At 48.1% G+C, this 20,050-nt stretch overlaps 1 protein-coding gene across 6 annotated transcripts in view; it reads left to right on the top strand.

Annotated features, from left to right (window-relative positions):
- Positions 1 to 20,050, top strand: part of BLNK (B cell linker) — a 383,923-nt gene that overhangs the window by 266,367 nt on the left and 97,506 nt on the right. For 2 of the 6 annotated variants that reach the window (XM_073546531.1, XM_073546533.1), the window contains exon 1: positions 19,586 to 19,846. The exons of the other annotated variants lie outside the window; for them this stretch is intronic. In XM_073546531.1, coding sequence (XP_073402632.1) covers positions 19,686 to 19,846 — 161 coding nt within the window. In that variant the 5' untranslated portion in view covers positions 19,586 to 19,685. Of the gene's footprint in view, positions 1 to 19,585; positions 19,847 to 20,050 lie in introns of those variants that run through there. 6 annotated transcript variants of the gene reach the window in all.

Here is a 20,050-nt window from a genome sequence, read left to right on the forward strand (position 1 = left end):
CCCTTTCTATGCCACAAGAATCCTTTTAATGGAATAAAGAGGACATATGCTCGGCTATGCGCAGCAATCTTCTAATCTCAGATGTACCACGGGTCTCAGCAGAATGTGGCACATGACTTAGGATAGTCTGACTGACGGCTTCACTGTAATGACCCCTCCCAAAACCCACACTTACCCCTTCTTAACTTAAATAAGACACGACTGCGTGACATTGGATGTAAAAGGCCACAGCAGCCCCGTTTATTAACACCAAACAAGCAATAACATTTTATCCATAAACGTAGAAATATTCCATAAACATAACCACCAGCAAAAGGAGGGGGGGTAAATGAAGAGTCCATTGTACATGATTGCAACACCAGCTCCACCACACCGACTCGAGGACACCCAGCCGAGTGTTGCAAAACCCATTGTACATGATTGCAACACCAGCTCCACCACGTGCCCTCAGCCGCACCACACCGGCTCGAGGACACCCAGCCGAGTGTTGCCCAACCAATGTCCTGCTGGGACCCTGCCCAGCAGGGACCCACGTTAACATGCCCCGCTGTGACCGAGCACAGCAGGGTCCCACGTTAACATGTCCCGCTGTGACCCAGCACAGCTGGGACCCACCTTAACCAAGTATACCATTGCACCACCAGGGGTAACCCGCTCCTGCACTGGGTTCACCCCCCCGCTCTTTGTGCAATCCACCAACTTCAAATACCCCCCTCCTTTCCGCCACCGCGAGCACGTATGACACCTTGTACGTGCGAGTACCACCACCAAAACCCCAACCCGAGCCGACTCTGCGGCTCGAGTAACCAATGTTTCTGTACCAAGACCAATCGATCAAAACTGATCCCCATTAGACCTCACAATGCCAACCTACACCAAAATACCAGTACAACAAGGTCAGCCACACCCAAGACCTGCAACTAGCCAACCGCATCGTCCAATCCTATGCACCGCCTGCGCGACCAGTCCCCAACCTGAGCCGCCGCCTCTGCCTCGTTGAGACCGCAACATTGCAGGCGCCTCCGAAAATTATACTTCACCTAATAATTAATCAAAGCCAACCATTATTGCCGTGAACAAAAGAACCTACATTGGTTCCACAAACCTCCGATAGATTCTTGAAAATGTGCCCAGTAAAACCCACTATGTAGTCATTCCAAACAGGAGCCCCTATGGACACCAACATGAGCACGGCTCCCAGGCAGAAAATTGCACTCCACCTGATAATAATCAAAGCCGATCATTATAGACGTAACAACAGAACCTACACTGGTTCCCCAACCTCCGACAGATTCTTGAAAAACGTGCCCCACTATATAGTCATGAACAACAACACGAGCATGGCTCCCAGGCAGGAGCATTCAGGCCCGATGTCTCAGATCAAACTCCTTGACGCCCCAGCGACCAAGTCTCCACCACACACGTGCAGTACCAAAACGCTGTTGGTCCCGTCAACCCTGCGTGATAGCATCTATCTTAAAATATCCACCCAACTAGAAAACATAAACCAATCCACCCCGTATTCACCACGACCCGGAACAAATTAACTGTGTGCATCACCCGTGCACTTCGAACCCAGAATCACAACACTATTGTTGCCACCCTCTTACCAAAAGTGAGATGTACTCCGCACCCATTCCCCGCTGAACTGTGGATTCGACACTACTCACAAAAGAAAAGCGACTCCACACCACCTGAAGTCCAGGAAAACTCAGACACACATCACGTCTCCCGAAAACCCCAGACACCATAAACCCGGGCCATCCGTCAAAACATTGCACTCACCGGTGCCCGATGCTTGTCCACCACTCAGCCTTAAAGCACCGCAAAAAGCACCCCCAAACGGAGCACAGCCCCAGACGATTACCAGGTCCTTAGAATCATTAAAAGTCAATGCACATCGCACTAGCTTCCCCTGCCACAGCGTACCACCAGCCCGACATTAATGAAAGTAATGTTATAGCTGCAACCTGCTCACCCACTACCTAAAGTACACCTCCCCCACAGAAGCGCTGCACCACAACCGTGTCCCCATAATACCAGCCGGTCCTGACAAGTGCGCATAACGGAATAAATGACATAGCCATGTATTGCCGGACGGGCTACACCCACGCGGGAGACCATTCACACGGCCATCGAAACAACATGTCCTGCCTCATGCTCTATACAGAATTCCTGACAAATGGAACAACACCCGCTGGATAAACAAACCGTTCACCAACCAGGACCCCCGAGACCAGTAAAGCACACGCTGGGTTACCCAACTCAAATGTTGCATCATCCTTGCGCAACACTTCACCCTGGCCCCCCCGTCCGGGGGCACCCAAAAAGAAAAGACTCTAAGGAGAGCTGTATACCCAGAAGGCAAAGCAGGACCAGCTGCACCCACAATAAACCTCCTAGCCCATCGTAACGAAAAACTATCCACTCTGTATAATAAACTCCTACGTAGCTGCAATCAACGGCTGTAACAAATACCACCTGATACAGTCTGCCAAAAGCTCAATCGGCAACCCTAAAGAACCGCAGTGAGAACCCACCAGTCCTTACGTACAAAAGTTGTTAAAACTGCCCCAGGGCAGCCACGACCAGCAAATTACCGTAAGAACGCCATATGACTGCAGATCATGCAAAAACCCCCAGTGGATCGTAGCCCCACATATTCAATAACCAAAATCAACCCCCCAAAACAGCAGCGCGATATACACGGGAACCTAATAACGACCCCCGACCTGACACGATGTACTCGTTAACCTAACCTGACTTAGACATAGGGCCCCAGGTGAATCAAACACTTTGACTTATCCAAACACATGATAACCGCAACAACGCCCTGAGCATGAAGAAACCCAAAGTAGTCAAGGGTTGGACCATGAACAGAAATAAGCACACCACCTTCCCTAATACCAGATAGTAGTCCCAGGTTGGACCATGAACAGAAAATAAGCACTGCACCATCCCTAATACCAGATAATCCCCGACTACCACACAGAAACCAAACCACGGACCTCAACAACCGGACATTGACCAACCATAACCCCAGCTCCACGCCATATCTACATACCCCCAGAAATTAACCAGGAAAACAAATCCGGTAAAAGGTCAACTCCAAGCCCCCCGGGGGAAATGTCATCCATTGCTACCAGAAAGGCAGGTTCCCAAAAGATCTGCCGTCCCAAGCATCTCGACCTCACCAGAACGTCTGCCGCAACAAACCAAAATGCCCCTAGTGAACATGAAAACCCTTAGTACACTCAAAGCCCCTATTGGAGAACCGAACCCGGCATATAAATAAAACACACCCTAATGAAAACTCGACCATCTACCCCCTCACCTCTGACCAGCAATAGAACACACCCCACTGTAACGTGAAAGATTAAGCCGCCCGATGCACTACCCAAACAGATCACCACGTCAGTGAACTGCCATCCAACCCTTATCAAATACTAGGCGCGGCGATAAAACTGCTCACCACATCAGTGAACTACCATCAAGCCCTTATCAAATACTAGGCGCGGCGATAAAACTGCTCACCACATCAGTGAACTGCCATCAAACCCTTATCAAATACTAGGCGTGGCGATAAAACTGCTCACCACATCAATGAACTAACATCAACCCTTATCAAATACTAGGCACGGCGATAAAACTGCTCACCACATCAGTGAACTAACATCAACCCTTATCAAATTCTAGGCGCGGCGATAAAACAGCTCACCACATCAGTGAACTACCATCAAACCCTTAGCAAATACTTGGCGCGGCGATAATCCTCCAGCCCAAAGACCCCATGCCTATAACAATAAACCATAAAACTGGCATGGATATGGCTATCCACCACCGCTCTGCCAATATCCGTATCACCACCTGAATTACTCACAAACCGCCATGGAATCACCACCAGTCATACACAAACACCCAGAGAATGCAAGCACAACTATACTAACCAAAATAAAATGATGTCGTCACCTATAGATATACCCACTATCATAAAAGCAAACTAGCATGAAATTAAAAAATACCTCCCAACACTCATGAAGTGCACAAAACAGCCTCCTGGACCACAAAGCAACCATTCCCTCACAGATTCGAACGCTGTCCACATGGACCAGCCGCGCATCTTTCCGAACCCCCAGACAAACACCCGAAACCATACGTAGCAACACCCTTCCCAACCAATATAATCTAGACATTAATAAAGGTTTAAGTGAGCCTTACTTACTAGGCTGACTCCGCGGAACCCCACGGAACAGCCGTCACGTGTCCTCCGCGTCGAGCACCGCAACTGCGATCTTCTCCATGGATCTACGCCGACTGCAGCCCTCCTGGGCCGCAGCGCCAGCGCCCAGACCGACTGTCCGTCCGGGAATGCATGGCAAAAAGTCACCGGCTCGGAGCCTCAAACAGGGGGGGGAGGTTGGCGCTCCAGCCGCAGGCAACACCTCCTGAATCTGGCACCCAACGCCGGGGGAATGCGACGCCGGACCACATGACCTGTGTCCCCTGGCAGCTGAAGGGTGGCCACATGACCGAGCCACCGCCCGCTTCCCCCCAGCGCAGCGAGAAAGGAAATGAGGCCGGTGAAGTCACACACCACCTCGCCACCGGGCTCCTTGCCGCGTCACGTCACCGCCGTCCACCGATGCCGATGACCGCGCCGGGTCAGGTGACCACGCCGGGTAACGTGGCCGCGACGTGCGCATCACCACTGTGTGCCGCGATCCGAAATGGAGGGGAGGCCGGCCACGTCACTCACCGCCCCGTTACCTTGCTGCCTGCTTCTCGACTTCTGGCTCTGGCCCCGCGATGTCTTCTGCAACAGGTCTGCTAATGGGGCTCATCCTCCGCTGCAAACTTAACTCCGGGCTGAGGTGCTCAGGAGGCCGTGATCGGGGTCCCATCTTCTCCGCCGTCGCCATCACCAGACCATCGCTGCAGCTGTTCCTTCATCCACTGCTGGCCGCGCTGCTCCATCATCCTCTTCATCTGTGCCACGAGGTATTCCATCTTCTGGATCCAAAGATTCAAGCTGAAGTCCCAGATGTGAGGAGCTGACGATTCCGGACGTCTGCAAGGTAAGGAATGACCATCCCCCCACAGTTCTGCCCTATATATCCATCCCACTACTGACCACTCCCTGCCAACTCACATTGCACAATAAGCCCCATAGCTCCAACCCACACCTTCTCCACAAGCACAAAGCACTACTGACCACTCCCTGCCAACTCACATTGCACCATAAGCCCCATAGCTCCAACCCACACCTTCCCCACAAACACAAGAGCACTACACCTTACCCTTCACTAACCCTCAGGCCTAGCATCCCTCCTTAGTCATGTGCGCCCTCCCTGTAGCCCCTTTGGGGCAGGCGTCCGGGCTTGCCTTTCTTGACAAACAGACACACTTGGAACCAGCAGAGTTGTGTGTGTAGCCCAGACGTGTATGTATTGTAGGGATTCGCTCTGGTAGGCAATGGCCAGGCGGCAGTAACGAGGCAACACACAGGCATAAAGTCCAATTCTAGTGGTTTTAATGTCACTCAGTAACCAGCAGCTTAACAGAACATAAGGAAAACCAAACACATACTCCAGCTTGGAGAACCACTGGTCCCAGACTCACCCATTGCACGGGACGGGCGTAACTAAGCGGCTGCCAGGTCCTGCGGCATCCGCCAGGTGCCATTCCCGGGGTCCTTCCGAGTCTTGCTGCTATAGTCCTGCAGCACGGGAATCCTGTATACAAGTTTCAGGCTGAGTCCACACAAGTTCCTGTAGCTTCCAGAAACACACTCCCCCTGTGACAATTACCAACCTCCATTACATAGGGCCTAACCCCTCCCACCCATGAGGTAGACATCACATGGGCTGATCACGTGACCCTGACATCATCGCTGGTCCCGTCTATAGGGAAAAACCCGGCCAAACATTAATCTGCTGGGAGAAATGTATCTCCCATCCAGTAAAACACCCTTTACTGTACCACAGTATGTAGAAACACTATATGTGCATATACAGCAGAACTGAGTGTGTGTACAGCTTTGTTGTGAATGGATAAGATTGTGTAAAGAATGGAGATAATGTACATGCTGTAAAGCTATATGTGCATAATATAAATGTTGCAGAGAAACAATAGCAATATTATCTACCTATTCTACCCTACTGCATTAAAATTAGTTATGTTGACTCCTCCACTTCTTTACACCACTAGGAAAGCTTTAATTACGTTTTTCCTCTTTTCTGTTTTGAAAGCCTGGGGTGTGTTTTTCTAGCAAGGTCCAAAAAATGTGATGATTTAATAATTTGGGCGACAACAATAATCTTTTTTCAGAATGCTATGTCTTTTCATTAGTCTGTTACTACTTCTAGAAATTTCTGAATAAGTTGACAAGTGGGTGTTATCATCCTGTTGTCAAAGGGGTGTGTCACTGCAGTCTATACTGTGAGCTCTGATTGGATAATGTCAGGATGTCAGACTGCGTAGGGACCCGCCCCAAAGTAATTACACTCAGTTGAGTACAGAGGAGCTACACATGTAAAGTTCTAAAGTTCTAGGAAAAGCTGCTCCAGAATTGTTATCTTATGGGGAAATCATGATGTGTAACAAATTAGACACTTTCTTTCTTGCATCACATCTTAGGGCCCCGTCACACATAGCGACTCACCAGCGATCCCGACAACGATATCAACGTGTCAGGATCGCTGGTGAGTCGCTATGTGATCGCTAGTGAGCTGTCACACAGACAGCTTCACCAGCAATCAGCACCAGCAACGCCGAGCGCGCGGCATCGCTGTGTACCTTAGATACCAGCGCGCTGATGCAGGGACCTGGTAGCTAAGGTACACATCGGGTTTCTAAGGGGCATGCGTCACTTAGAAACCCGATGTGTACCTTGGTTACCAGCTCCCTGCATCAGCGCGCTGGTAACTAAGGTACACATCGGGTTTCTAGGCGCTGCGCGCCCCTTGAAAAAAATAGTGCACGCGGTACAGGTATCAAAACAGGTTTTTTATTAACATACACACACGAAAACATTTTTACTAGAGTTGAGCGACTTTTGGTTTTTTAGGGTCGCGTTTCGTTTCGTGAAACCCGACTTTTCCAAAAGTCGGGTCGAGCAAGATCGTCCGATTATAGGGAAAAGTCGGGGTCGTCCCGAAACACGAAACCCAATGTAAGTCAATGGGGAATAAAAGTCGGCAGTGAGAGGAGGACAGGAAACACACCTACAGTGCCCATTTGAATGCCAAAAGCATCAATTCTTCTTTCTTAAGCTTGTCAATCTTAATTAACTTCATAATACAAGTTACGCACTGAAAAATGGGGGTTATTTGGCTACAAACTGTGGGGGAGGAGGGCTGGCTCCAGGTTTTCATGTGCCCTGGGCGAAAGAGCGCCCCTTTAACACATACCACAACTCATCATGCTCCGATACGGCAGAGAAATAGCGGTATAGTACAATGAAAAATACCTCACTTTTTACATCTCATGACGAGGCCCATCTATTTCTCCATACAGAATCATTGGTCCCATATAATGTTTGAAACAGTATATGATGAGCTCCACATAATGCTACAGTATATGTTGGTCCCCATGGATGAAGCTCCACTGTCTTATGGGCCCAAATAATGCTCCAAACATAATGGGCCCCATTTCTAATGCTCTAGTGTATAATGGGCCCTGTAAATGCTGCTCCAGTGTCTGATGTCCACCTTTGGAATGTTCCAGTGTATGGTGGGCCCCATCTATCATTCTCCAGAGTATAGTGCTCCCCAAAAATTGCTGTCCCAACATTGAAAACAATCAAATAAGTCTCCTCGCTAGGGAATCCCTGTACTTGTCTGGACAGGTGCTGTAGCTTGCTTAACAGCTCGCCAGCCGTTCTCACGCCCAGTATGGATTACACGTGATTGCACAAAGGTGAGAAAGGGTACCGTATCCCCAGATAACTTGTATGGATAGCGTACACATTCAAAATATATGTCTCAGGAGGCAGGCTCAGACGGTGTTAGGCCCAGTATGGATTGCACGTGATTGCACAAAGGTTAGAAAGGGTACCGTATCCCCGGATAACATGTATGGATAGCGTACACATTCAAAATATATGTCTATACAGCATGAGGCAGGCTCAGACGGTGTTAGGCCCAGTATGGATTGCACGTGATTGCACAAAGGTTAGAAAGGGTACCGTATCCCTGGATAACATGTATGGATAGCGTACACATTCAAAATATATGTCTATACAGCATGAGGCAGGCTCAGACGTTGTTAGGCCGAGTATGGATTGCACGTGATTGCACAACGGTTAGAAAGGGTACCGTATCCCTGGATAACATGTATGGATAGCGTACACATTCAAAATATATGTCTCAGGAGGCAGGCTCAGAAGGTGTTAGGCCCAGTATGGATTGCATGTGATTGCACAAAGGTTAGAAAGGGTACCGTATCCCCGGATAACATGTATGGATAGCGTACACATTCAAAATATATGTCTATACAGCATGACGCAGGCTCAGACGGTGTTAGGCCTAGTATGGATTGCACGTGATTGCACAAAGGTTAGAAAGGGTACCGTATCCCTGGATAACATGTATGGATAGTGTACACATTCAAAATATATGTCTATACAGCATGAGGCAGGCTCAGACGGTGTTAGGCCCAGTATGGATTGCACGTGATTGCACAAAGGTTAGAAAGGGTACCGTATCCCTGGATAACATGTATGGATAGCGTACACATTCAAAATATATGTCTCAGGAGGCAGGCTCAGACGGTGTTAGGCCCAGTATGGATCGCACGTGATTGCACAAAGGTTAGAAAGGGTACCGTATCCCTGGATAACAAGTATGGATAGCGTACACATTCAAAATATATGTCTCAGGAGGCAGGCTCAGACGGTGTTAGGCCCAGTATGGATTGCACGTGATTGCACAAAGGTTAGAAAGGGTACCGTATCCCTGGATAACATGTATGGATAGCGTACACATTCAAAATATATGTCTCAGGAGGCAGGCTCAGACGGTGTTAGGCCCAGTATGGATCGCACGTGATTGCACAAAGGTTAGAAAGGGTACCGTATCCCTGGATAACAAGTATGGATAGCGTACACATTCAAAATATATGTCTCAGGAGGCAGGCTCAGACGGTGTTAGGCCCAGTATGGATTGCACGTGATTGCACAAAGGTTAGAAAGGGTACCGTATCCCTGGATAACATGTATGGATAGCGTACACATTCAAAATATGTCTCAGGAGGCAGGCTCAGACGGTGTTAGGCCCAGTATGGATTGCACGTGATTGCACAAAGGTTAGAAAGGGTACCGTATCCCTGGATAACATGTATGGATAGCGTACACATTCAAAATATATGTCTATACAGCATGAGGCAGGCTCAGACGGTGTTAGGCCCAGTATGGATTGCACGTGATTGCATAAAGGTTAGAAAGGGTACCGTATCCCTGGATAACATGTATGGATAGCGTACACATTCAAAATATATGTCTATACAGCATGAGGCAGGCTCAGACGGTGTTAGGCCCAGTATGGATTGCACGTGATTGCACAAAGGTTAGAAAGGGTACCGTATCCCTGGATAACATGTATGGATAGCGTACACATTCAAAATATATGTCTCAGCAGGCAGGCTCAGACGGTGTCAGGCACAGTATGGATTTGACGGCCCAGATTACACAGCAGAGGAGCAGGGAGAGGTAAAGATTGCAAATGCTGGGGCCCTGCCCAAGCAAGGGGGGCCCACTCGTGGGCGTCGGTACTGGCACTGGGCCCCTCATAGTACAGCGGTGTGTCTGACGGCGGGTGTGCACCACCACCGTCAGAGACACTTGATTGCACTATGAGGGACCCTGTGCCAGTGCCCGCGCCCAAGAGTCGGCCTACCCACCTGTCCAGGGCAACGGCACTCGCACGGTGTTGTGCGGTAGGTGGTGACCCCGGCCATGGGGGGGGAGGCAGCACAGTTAGGGAGTTTTAGAAAGTGGCATATGTTGATGTTGGACATTCAGCTGATGCAAAAGGCGAAATAGGTGAAGTACCAGGAAGAGGTGGACCAAAGCAAGCCATTTTTCTGTCACCCTATGTGTCATCAGGGGAAGGTGGGACAAAATCCTTGGAAACCCATGCGTGGTTCATTTTAATGAAGGTTAGATCATCCACATTTTGGGTTGACAGACGGGTCCTTTTTTCTGTCAGGATTGATCCAGCTGCACTGAAGACTTTTTCCGATAGCACGCTTGCAGCTGGGCAAGCGAGCTCCTGTAAGGCATATTGGGCCAATTCAGGCCAGGTGTCCAGTTTAGCGGCCCAATAGTCAAAGGGGAATGACCTGTGTGGGAGAACATCGATATGGGAGGAAAAGTAGTTTGTTACCATAGTTGACAACTGCTGTCTCCTGTCACTTTCCATCGATGCAGTATTACCAGTTGTGTGAGCGGTATTTGAAAAATCAGTCCACAACATTGTCATGAAACCCCTGTCTCCAACGCCACTTCTGCTGTGTGCACCACGAACACCTCTGCCAAGCTGCCCCCGGCCCGTACGGCTCGTGTGAGAACCATCACCGCTGCTGTGTGCTGGGAATGCCTCAAGCAACCGATTTACCAGAGTTGCTTGTTTATTAGCCAATATTAGATCAAGGTTCTCCTGTGGCATGATGTTTTGTAATTTGCCTTTATAGCGTGGATCCAGGATGCTGGCCAACCAGTAGTCGTCATCGTTCATCATTTTGGCAATGCGGGGGTCCCTTTTTAGGATCTGCAAGGCATAATCTGACATGTGGGCCAATGTTCCCGGTGTCAATGATGCACTGCGAGTGCTGGGTGGAGGAGCACTTTCTGGCAAATCCACATCCCTCCAGTCACGCACAAACCCTGTACCAGACCTTGCCACGCCAACATTTTCACTTGCCCCACGAGATGCATCCTCCTCCCCTAAGTAATCATCCCCATCATCCTCCTCCTCCTCCTCTTCTTCCTCCACCTCGTCCAGGAGAGGTCCCTGAGCAGACAATGGCTGAATGTCATCAAGGATTCCCTCCTCCTCTTCCTCCTCATCAACATTGGCTGCAGACGCCTGCTCCTTAAGGTGCGTCAAAGTTTGCATGAGCAGACGCATAAGTGGGATGCTCATGCTTAGGATGGCGTCGTCTGCGCTTACCAGCCGTGTGCATTCCTCAAAACACTGAAGGACTTTACAAAGGTCTTTCAGCTTCGACCACTGCACACCTGTCAACTCCATGTCTGCTCTCAAAGTGCCTGGCCGTGTATCCTCCCACAAATGCATTATGGCCTGCCTCTGCTCGCACAGCCGCTCCACCATGTGCAGGGTGGAGTTCCACCTTGTTGCAATGTCGATAATGAGGCGGTGGTTGGGAAGGTGGAGCAATCGCTGCAGCTTCTGCATACGAACGGAGTGTACAGGCGACCGGCGGATGTGCGCGCACAGTCTTCGCACCTTCTGGAGCAGGGCTGTTAACTCCGGATAATTTTTGAGGAAGCACTGCACCACCAGGTTCAAGGTGTGAGCCAAGCAAGGTATGTGGCTGAGTTTTGAAAGGGCTATGGCTGCCACAAAATTACGGCCGTTATCACTAACTACCTTGCCTGCCTCAAGATGTACACTGCCCAGCCATGATTCAGTTTGTCGCTTCAAGTACTCGGCCAGCACCTCGGCGGTGTGTCTGTCGCCCAAACACATCATCTGCAACACAGCCTGCTGACGCTTTCCACTAGCTGCTCGATAGGGGGACACATCGTGTGCAACAGTGGCAGCTGCAGATGGAGTGCTCGTACGACTGCGCTCTGTGGACGAGCTTTCGCTTCTGGAGGAGGTGGAGGAGGAGGAGGGTCGAACGCCTACAGCCAACTGTTTCCTATACCGTGGGCTAGGCAGCACTGTCCCACCACCGCTGTCCCCTGTGGACCCTGCATCCACCACATTAACCCAGTGTGCAGTGATGGACACGTAACGGCCCTGGCCATGCCGACTGGACCATGCATCAGTTGTGAGGTGCACCTTTCCGCTCACTGACTGCTTGAGTGCATGGACAATGCGGTCTTTCACATGATGGTGGAGGGCTGGGATGGCTTTGCGAGAGAAGAAGTGGCGACTGGGTAGGTCATAGCGTGGTACTGCATAGGCCATGAGTTCGCGGAAAGCTGTGCTTTCCACCAACCGAAAGGGCATCATCTCAAACGAGATTAGTTTGGCAATGTGGGCGCTCAAACCCAGTGTACGCGGATGAGAGACTGAGTACTTTCTTGACCTACTCATAGTGTCTGGGAGGGTGAGCTGGACTTGAGAGCTGCATATGGTGGAAGTAGCGGTGGACAGGGCGGACTGAGAGAGGGTTGATGATGGTGATGGAGCTGGTGTTCTTTCTGATGGCCTAGAATCAGTCTTTCGTTGATATAACAGTGGGATTCCCTGACTGCTGTGGCCTTGCAACGACACCTCAACATTTGCTGCTGTGCTAACCGGTGGGCTTACAGTGGGGGAAACAATGTAGCGTTGCTGACTACCTTCGTTGTGATCAGTTGCACATGAGGCACTTGAGGTTTGGTGTTGTGTCCACGCTTGCAAGTGCATGCTGGTTAAATGTCTAAGCATGCAACTGGTATTCAAATTTTTCAGATTTTTCCCTCGGCTAAAGGTCTTTGCGCACTTCTTACAGATAACCTTGGCCTGATCATGAGGATTTTGTTCAAAAAAGTGCCACACTGCACTCTTCCTACTTTGGCAGACATTTTGCGGCCTAGCACGCTGTGATCTTTTGACCCTCTGGACAAGCTGTCCAGCAACTCTTTTGATGTTTGAAACCTGTCTTTGGAGTGCTACGGGCCTGCCAGATAACAGCTGTTGCGATGTCGATGTCTGCTGTGGATGCTCCTCATCTGAGCTATTGGAAGCAGCACCCTCTTCCCCCAATGGATGCCAATCTGGGTCAACAACTGGGTCATCCATCACCTCCTCTTCTATGTCATGTGCACCTTCCTCTGTGTCACCGTGTATGGTGGTATAGTGTGCGGGAAGGGGCACCTGAGTCTCATCAGGGTCAGAATCTGGCTCTGTACACTGCGAGGACAATGTAGTGCTCTGAGTGAATGTACCAGCAGAATCATCCATCAGCGGCTGTGCATCAGTGCACTCCATGTCAGATTCATCTTGGCCTGGGTAATTCACCATTTGACTTGATAATCCAGGCATGGTATGTGAAAACAGCTCCATGGAGTAATCAGTAGTATGGCCTGCGTCATCCTTCAATCTTGGTTGGGGTGAAGGACACAAGGAAAGGTGTGGTTCATGAACATGAGCCTCCAATGACGACTCAGTGCTTTTACTTTTTACAACTGAAGAAGAGGAGGCGATAGAGCTGGAGGCTGAGTCAGCAATGTAAGACAAAACTTTTTCCTGATGCTCTGGCTTTAAAAGCGGTTTGCCAACTCCTAGAAAACTAAGCGTTCGAGGCCTTATGTAGCCAGACGATAACGCAGGCTCAACACCTCCTGCATTCGGTCCTATTTTGCTCTTGCCACTACCATCAGATCCACCACCAACACCATCATTACCAGCTGCCAACCCCTGCCCAATTCCCCGGCCTCTTCCACCAGCCTTCCTCATTTTTGGTAGAAATGTAGACAAAATCCAACAAACTATATAGTATGTAAAACAAGGTGTCTATAGGACAGGGGAGATTTTGAATTTCTGCACAAACTTTTGGACACTGGACACTTTTGGATTGTGTGAGGCCCACTGATATCTGAGCGCTATGTGACAGGCTCGATGGCACAGCTGTGACCTAAGTGACTAGAGAATAAGTGAGATTTTGAATCTCTGCACACACTTTTGGACACTGGACACTTTTGGATTGTGTGAGGCCCACTGATATCTGAGCGCTATGTGACAGGCTCGATGGCACAGCTGTGACCTAAGTGACTAGAGAATAAGTGAGATTTTGAATCTCTGCACACACTTTTGGACACTGGACACTTTTGGATTGTGTGAGGCCCAATGAATATCTGAGCGCTATGTGACAAGCTCGATGGCACAGCTGTGACCTAAGTGACTAGAGGATAAGTGAGAGTTTGAATCTCTGCACACACTTTTGGACACTGGACACTTTGGATTGTGTGAGGCCCAATGAATATCTGAGCGCTATGTGACAAGCTCGATGGCACAGCTGTGACCTAAGTGACTAGAGGATAAGTGAGAGTTTGAATCTCTGCACACACTTTTGGACACTGGACACTTTTGGATTGTGTGAGGCCCAATGAATATCTGAGCGCTATGTGACAAGCTCGATGGCACAGCTGTGACCTAAGTGACTAGAGGATAAGTGAGAGTTTGAATCTCTGCACACACTTTTGGACACTGGACACTTTTGGATTGTGTGAGGCCCAATGAATATCTGAGCGCTATGTGACAAGCTCGATGGCACAGCTGTGACCTAAGTGACTAGAGAATAAGTGAGATTTTGAATCTCTGCACACACTTTTGGACACTGGACACTTTTGGATTGTGTGAGGCCCAATGAATATCTGAGCGCTATGTGACAAGCTCGATGGCACAGCTGTGACCTAAGTGACTAGAGGATAAGTGAGAGTTTGAATCTCTGCACACACTTTTGGACACTGGACACTTTTGGATTGTGTGAGGCCCAATGAATATCTGAGCGCTATGTGACAAGCTCGATGGCACAGCTGTGACCTAAGTGACTAGAGGATAAGTGAGAGTTTGAATCTCTGCACACACTTTTGGACACTGGACACTTTTGGATTGTGTGAGGCCCAATGAATATCTGAGCGCTATGTGACAAGCTCGATGGCACAGCTGTGACCTAAGTGACTAGAGAATAAGTGAGATTTTGAATCTCTGCACACACTTTTGGACACTGGACACTTTTGGATTGTGTGAGGCCCAATGAATATCTGAGCGCTATGTGACAAGCTCGATGGCACAGCTGTGACCTAAGTGACTAGAGGATAAGGGAGATTGGATTGCTTTTAAAAAAGCAGTTTGCGGAGCAGTGGGTAAACAGCAATGCCAGCCTGTCAGGAAGCCTTAAAAGGCAGCCCAACAACCAACACCACTGATACACCACTATATAGCCTCCCCTTGCACTGCACACAGTGACTGGTGTGTTGTGCAGGCCAAATTGCTATCAGCAGCAGAAGCAGTTTTTTTTTCTTCTCAGCAGGACAAAAAAAAAAAATTGGGATTGCTTTTAAAAAAGCAGTTTGAGGCCCAATGAATATCTGAGCGCTATGTGACAGGCTCGATGGCACAGCTGTGACCAAAGTGACTAGAGGATAAGGGAGATTGGATTGCTTTTAAAAAAGCAGTTTGCGGAGCAGTGGGTAAACAGCAATGCCAGCCTGTCAGGAAGCCTTAGAAGGCAGCCCAACAACCAACACCACTGATACACCACTATATAGCCTCCCCTTGCACTGCACACACAGTGACTGGTGTGTTGTGCAGGCCAAATCGCTAGCAGCAGAAGCAGTTTTTTGGTCTTCTTCCCTGCCTAACGCTCTCCCTACAGAATCAGCAGCAACCTCTCCCTATACTGAGATCGGCAGAAGTAAGATGGCGGTCGGCGTGCACGCCCTTTTATACCCCCTGTGACGCCCACCAAAGCAAGCCAATCACTTGCATGCCCTTCTGAAAGATGGTGGTGACCCGTGCCTATGTCATCACGTTGCCCACAGTGTCCGTGGATCCTGATTGGCTGAAAAAGAGCGCAAAACAAACTTTTGAAACGCGACTTTGGCGCGTAAGTCGCCGACCTCGTGGCCGACCTCATCCTAGGGTCGGGTTTCGTTTCATGAAACCCGACTTTGCCAAAAGTCGGTGACTTTTGAATTTTTTCGACCCGTTTCGCTCAACTCTAATTTTTACACCATTTCATCTTGCCAGTGCACCCGTCCTACATCAGAGATAAAGTAGGCCGAAAATTGGTCCCTCATTTGGCCAACTTCAAAGGATGACCTGAGAGGGTGCTGAGTGATTTCAGGCAATGGGTTAGGAGCAGCATCATCGAGTTCAAAGGTCGGGTGCTCTTTAGCCATCACAAAATTATGCAGAACCACACATGTCTTCACCACCTCATCCACTGTTTCAAGTTTAAGATTAATGGCTATGCTGAGAATTCGCCATCTGGAGACAAGAATCCCCCAAGCACACTCTATAGTTCTTCTGGCCCTGGTCAGCCTGTAATTAAAGATTTTTTTGGTGTGGTCCAAGTTACGGCTGGAGTAGGGTTTCAGTAGGTTTGCGCACATTTGAAAAGTCTCATCCCCAACCATTACAAAGGGCAGTGGCGGAGCTTCGGTGTGGGGAAGAGGCCGTGACATGGGGAAACTAAATTGGTTGCCATACAACCTCCGGCCCATGTCTGAGTTTTTAAAAGCCTGGGAGTCATTACCACGGCCAAATGCTCCAATGTCCACTGCTACAAACATACATCCGGCATCCGCAATGGCCATGAGTACTGTGAAAAGTACTTTTTGTAATTATAGTACTCAGATCCAGTTCTTTTGGGTTTGATGATCCATATGTGTTTACCATCAACAGCTCCCAAACAGTTGGGGAAAATGCAGACTGTCCAGAATTTGTCAGCAATTTCCATCCACTTTTCAGCGGTGGGCAGGGGCATAAATTCTGGACAAAGAACGTACCAGAGAGCCCGGCAGGTGTCCGCAACAATTCCAGACAAGGTAGAGATTCCAATACGGTACTGGAAGTGTAGTGAAGATCGGGTCTCTCCAGTCGCCAGGAATCTGCGAAACAGAGAAAGAAGTAAAATTAATATTTCTGTATATGGTTTTTTAAAACTATAAAATAAAAAATTAGTACATTCACAAAAAATAATTAGGCCAGGTTTTGAATAGTACATGTAAAAAAAAAAAAAATCATGTCCCACCCCTTGATTTTTAAATATTATGTACCGTAATGTCACCAGGAGCCGTTCCTCAGGAGGAATCGCACAACAGAGCTCTGTGTCCTGTCTCCGGATGGATTCTTGGACACTTGCAAGCAAATCCCTGAAGCTTTCTTGGGACATCCGGATATAATCTGTAAATTTCTCCGAGTTTTCCTGTAGCTCACTGTAGAGGGTGTGGTATGCCCAACGGCTCTCCCGGAGTTCAACAATCGGATGTATCCACATACGCCGCCGCTGCCATCTTCGCTGTCTCTCTCTCTTCCTTTGTTCATGGCAAGCAACTGCATAAACCTGAGCCATCGCGATGTCCAAATCCAAGTTGAAGTGTAAACTCTTCCAGCGCAGATCCATGTTGACACGAGAAAAATCAAGCAAATGTGAAGAATACTGTAGATAGGGTCTATATATTAACATACCACGCCGCCACTGATGTCCCATTGGTGGTGTGTGTTGCAAGATTGTTATCTAGATTTTTTTTTTGGGTGAGGAAAAACAATGTGCAAAAAACCGTAAACGCACTGAAAACGCATACGAACGCATACAAACGCTGCGTTTTTTTCCTGCATGCGCATAAAAATGCAGCATTTGTATGCGTTTTTTTCATGCGTTTGTGTGCGCAAAAAACGCACTGCAAAAAAACGCAAGTGTGAAAGTAGCCTGAGTTTCATCAGCATTTTTTTAATCAAAGATCAATTTGGTCAAAATTTCATCAGTTTTTCAAATAGTCTGTGAAAATTGGACAGCACATGGGTGGCATCTGAGTGCTGTTTTGACTTCTTCACAAACCTAGAGACTTGTAACTGCGATTTTTAGAGCAGATACAGGTGCCGAGTGGAATTAGCATATCGCATTCAAAGCTCTCGCATTGGATGTTATATGCTCGTGTGATTTCGGCCTAACAGATGTATTCAATAGCAATTTCCCCCAAAAAATAATCACATACAGTACAGCAACAATATAAAAAAAAAAAAAAAAGAGGTGAAAAAAACTACTGTAAATAAAAACACAATTGACAAACCCATAGAAGAGAAGCAAAGCTTTTGTGTCTGGGAAGTCAGTTCTCATTCAGTTGAATGCAGTGCAGTACCATGCACAGCCTCTAAGCTTGAGTGGTGCTATTTGATAGCTCAGTGATTAGCACTGTAAACTTATCGCACTGGGAGCCTGAGCTTAAATCCCAACATGGAAAATTTCCGCAAGGAGTTTCCATGTTCTCTGTGGGCATCCCCCGAGGTCTCTGGTTTCCTCGCCCACTTCAAAGTGACCGGTCTGCAAACCCTGTCTTATGAGGAAAGGTTGCAGGATTTGGGAATGTTTAGTTTGCAAAAGAGAAGACTGAGAGGAGACTTAATAGCTGTCTACAAATATCTCAAGGGCTGTCACATTGTAGAAGGATCAACTTTATTCTCATTTGCACAAGGAAAGACTAGAAGCAATGGGATGAAACTGAATGGGAGGAGACACAGATTAGATATTAGAAAAAACTTTTTGACAGTTAGAGTGATCAATGAGTGGAACAGGCTGCCACGAGAAGTGGTGAGTTCTCCTTCAATGGAAGTCTTCAAACAGAGGCTGGACAGACATCTGACTGGGATGATTTAGCGAATCCTGCTTTGAGCAGGGGGTTGGACCAGATGGCCCAGGAGGTCCCTTCCAACTCTACGATTCTATGATTCTATGATTCTATGAAAGACATATTGATGCTCATTCCAGGCAGAATCCGGCCGTACCATAAAGTGGTGGTTCACTGCAATGTATATTGCGCCCATCAACTTAAACCTGTTAAATAAGTATTTTTGCAAATACCTTACGTTGCCATATTTGCCTTTGAACGGCGCTATTGCTGCTCCTGATCACGCGGCCCCCGGCTGCATCCACCCGACATCCGCTGTTGTCGCGTCAACTTCCAGACTCCCTTACATCACCAAAGTGTGACCCAGTTGCATACACTGCCCCCGATTGGCAGGGATATGGACGGTGATCGGCATCCATGATGGTCATACAGTTGAATGAGCGGTGCGGGAAAGGGGGGGATTGGAGCAAGGACGTCCAGGAGCAGGGCCCCTTTGACTCACAGGCCCCATAGTGGTTGCATAGTGTGCCGGTATTAGCGGCATACCACCGACTTAGGCCCCCTGGGGAAATGAGGGCCATAGGCACATGCCTAGTTTGCGTTCCCCTAACGCCAGCCTTGCATAAGGTATTTACAAAAATACTTATTGAAAAGGTTTAAAACGATGGGCACATTATACATTATAGTGGACCACCGCTTTAAGATGATCCCTATTTTTAATCCCAAGAAAATATTATAACCTATGCAAGTCCAAGTGTCTGATGTTTTGCTTGGGTGCAACATTTTCTTTCTCTTTTATAGACTTTGCATAAAATCATATTAGATTTTGTCACTTTATGTTTCTTTGTATCTTTTTTAATACTTTTGAATTCCTTTTCCATTACCTACTAATGATATTAAATATCTAAATAAATTAATTATATACAGGGTAGTAACAAACATGGGAACCGTATGAGGAAACTAGGCCGTAATAATGTCAGAATGAAAAGAAGCCATAGCGACAGGTTCACACCCACAAAGCAGGTAAAAGTAAAGCTGTAATGTTTGCCTAGGATTATTCATGAGTTGAATGGGCAGGGGGAAGAAGAAAAAAACAAGTCATGTGACAGAATAGAAACTTGAGCCTTGACTATGTGAACGAGCAAGTTTTACTTCTCCTATGAAATGTGTATTAAATCCACGAGAGAGGAGCGCACACATCGTGTATGGGAAATCCTTCGGGGAACAGGCGCTCGCAGTCCGCTGTAGGATTTTAACACCGACAGAGACGCATGCCGGGGAGATGGAAAAACTAAATAGGATCACAGGGGAAAAGATCAGGTGAGCAGATTTGGATTTTACTATTAGACTACTTGCAGCTTGGATCAGTAAGAAAAACTAACACAACTCCTATATGATCATTTGTGAGACCGCTTAGACTTTTGTGTAGTTTTGAGTAGTTTTTGTGTCTTTTTTTCACTTCCTGCACCAATAGAAGTATTTAGGAAAGATTGACACCTTTACCTCTTACTCGTACCCATTCGT

Source organism: Dendrobates tinctorius, unplaced genomic scaffold (genome assembly GCF_039654945.1).
Source record: "Dendrobates tinctorius isolate UK_male_01 unplaced genomic scaffold, ASM3965494v1 ptg000147l, whole genome shotgun sequence".
Lineage (NCBI taxonomy): Eukaryota > Metazoa > Chordata > Amphibia > Anura > Dendrobatidae > Dendrobates > Dendrobates tinctorius.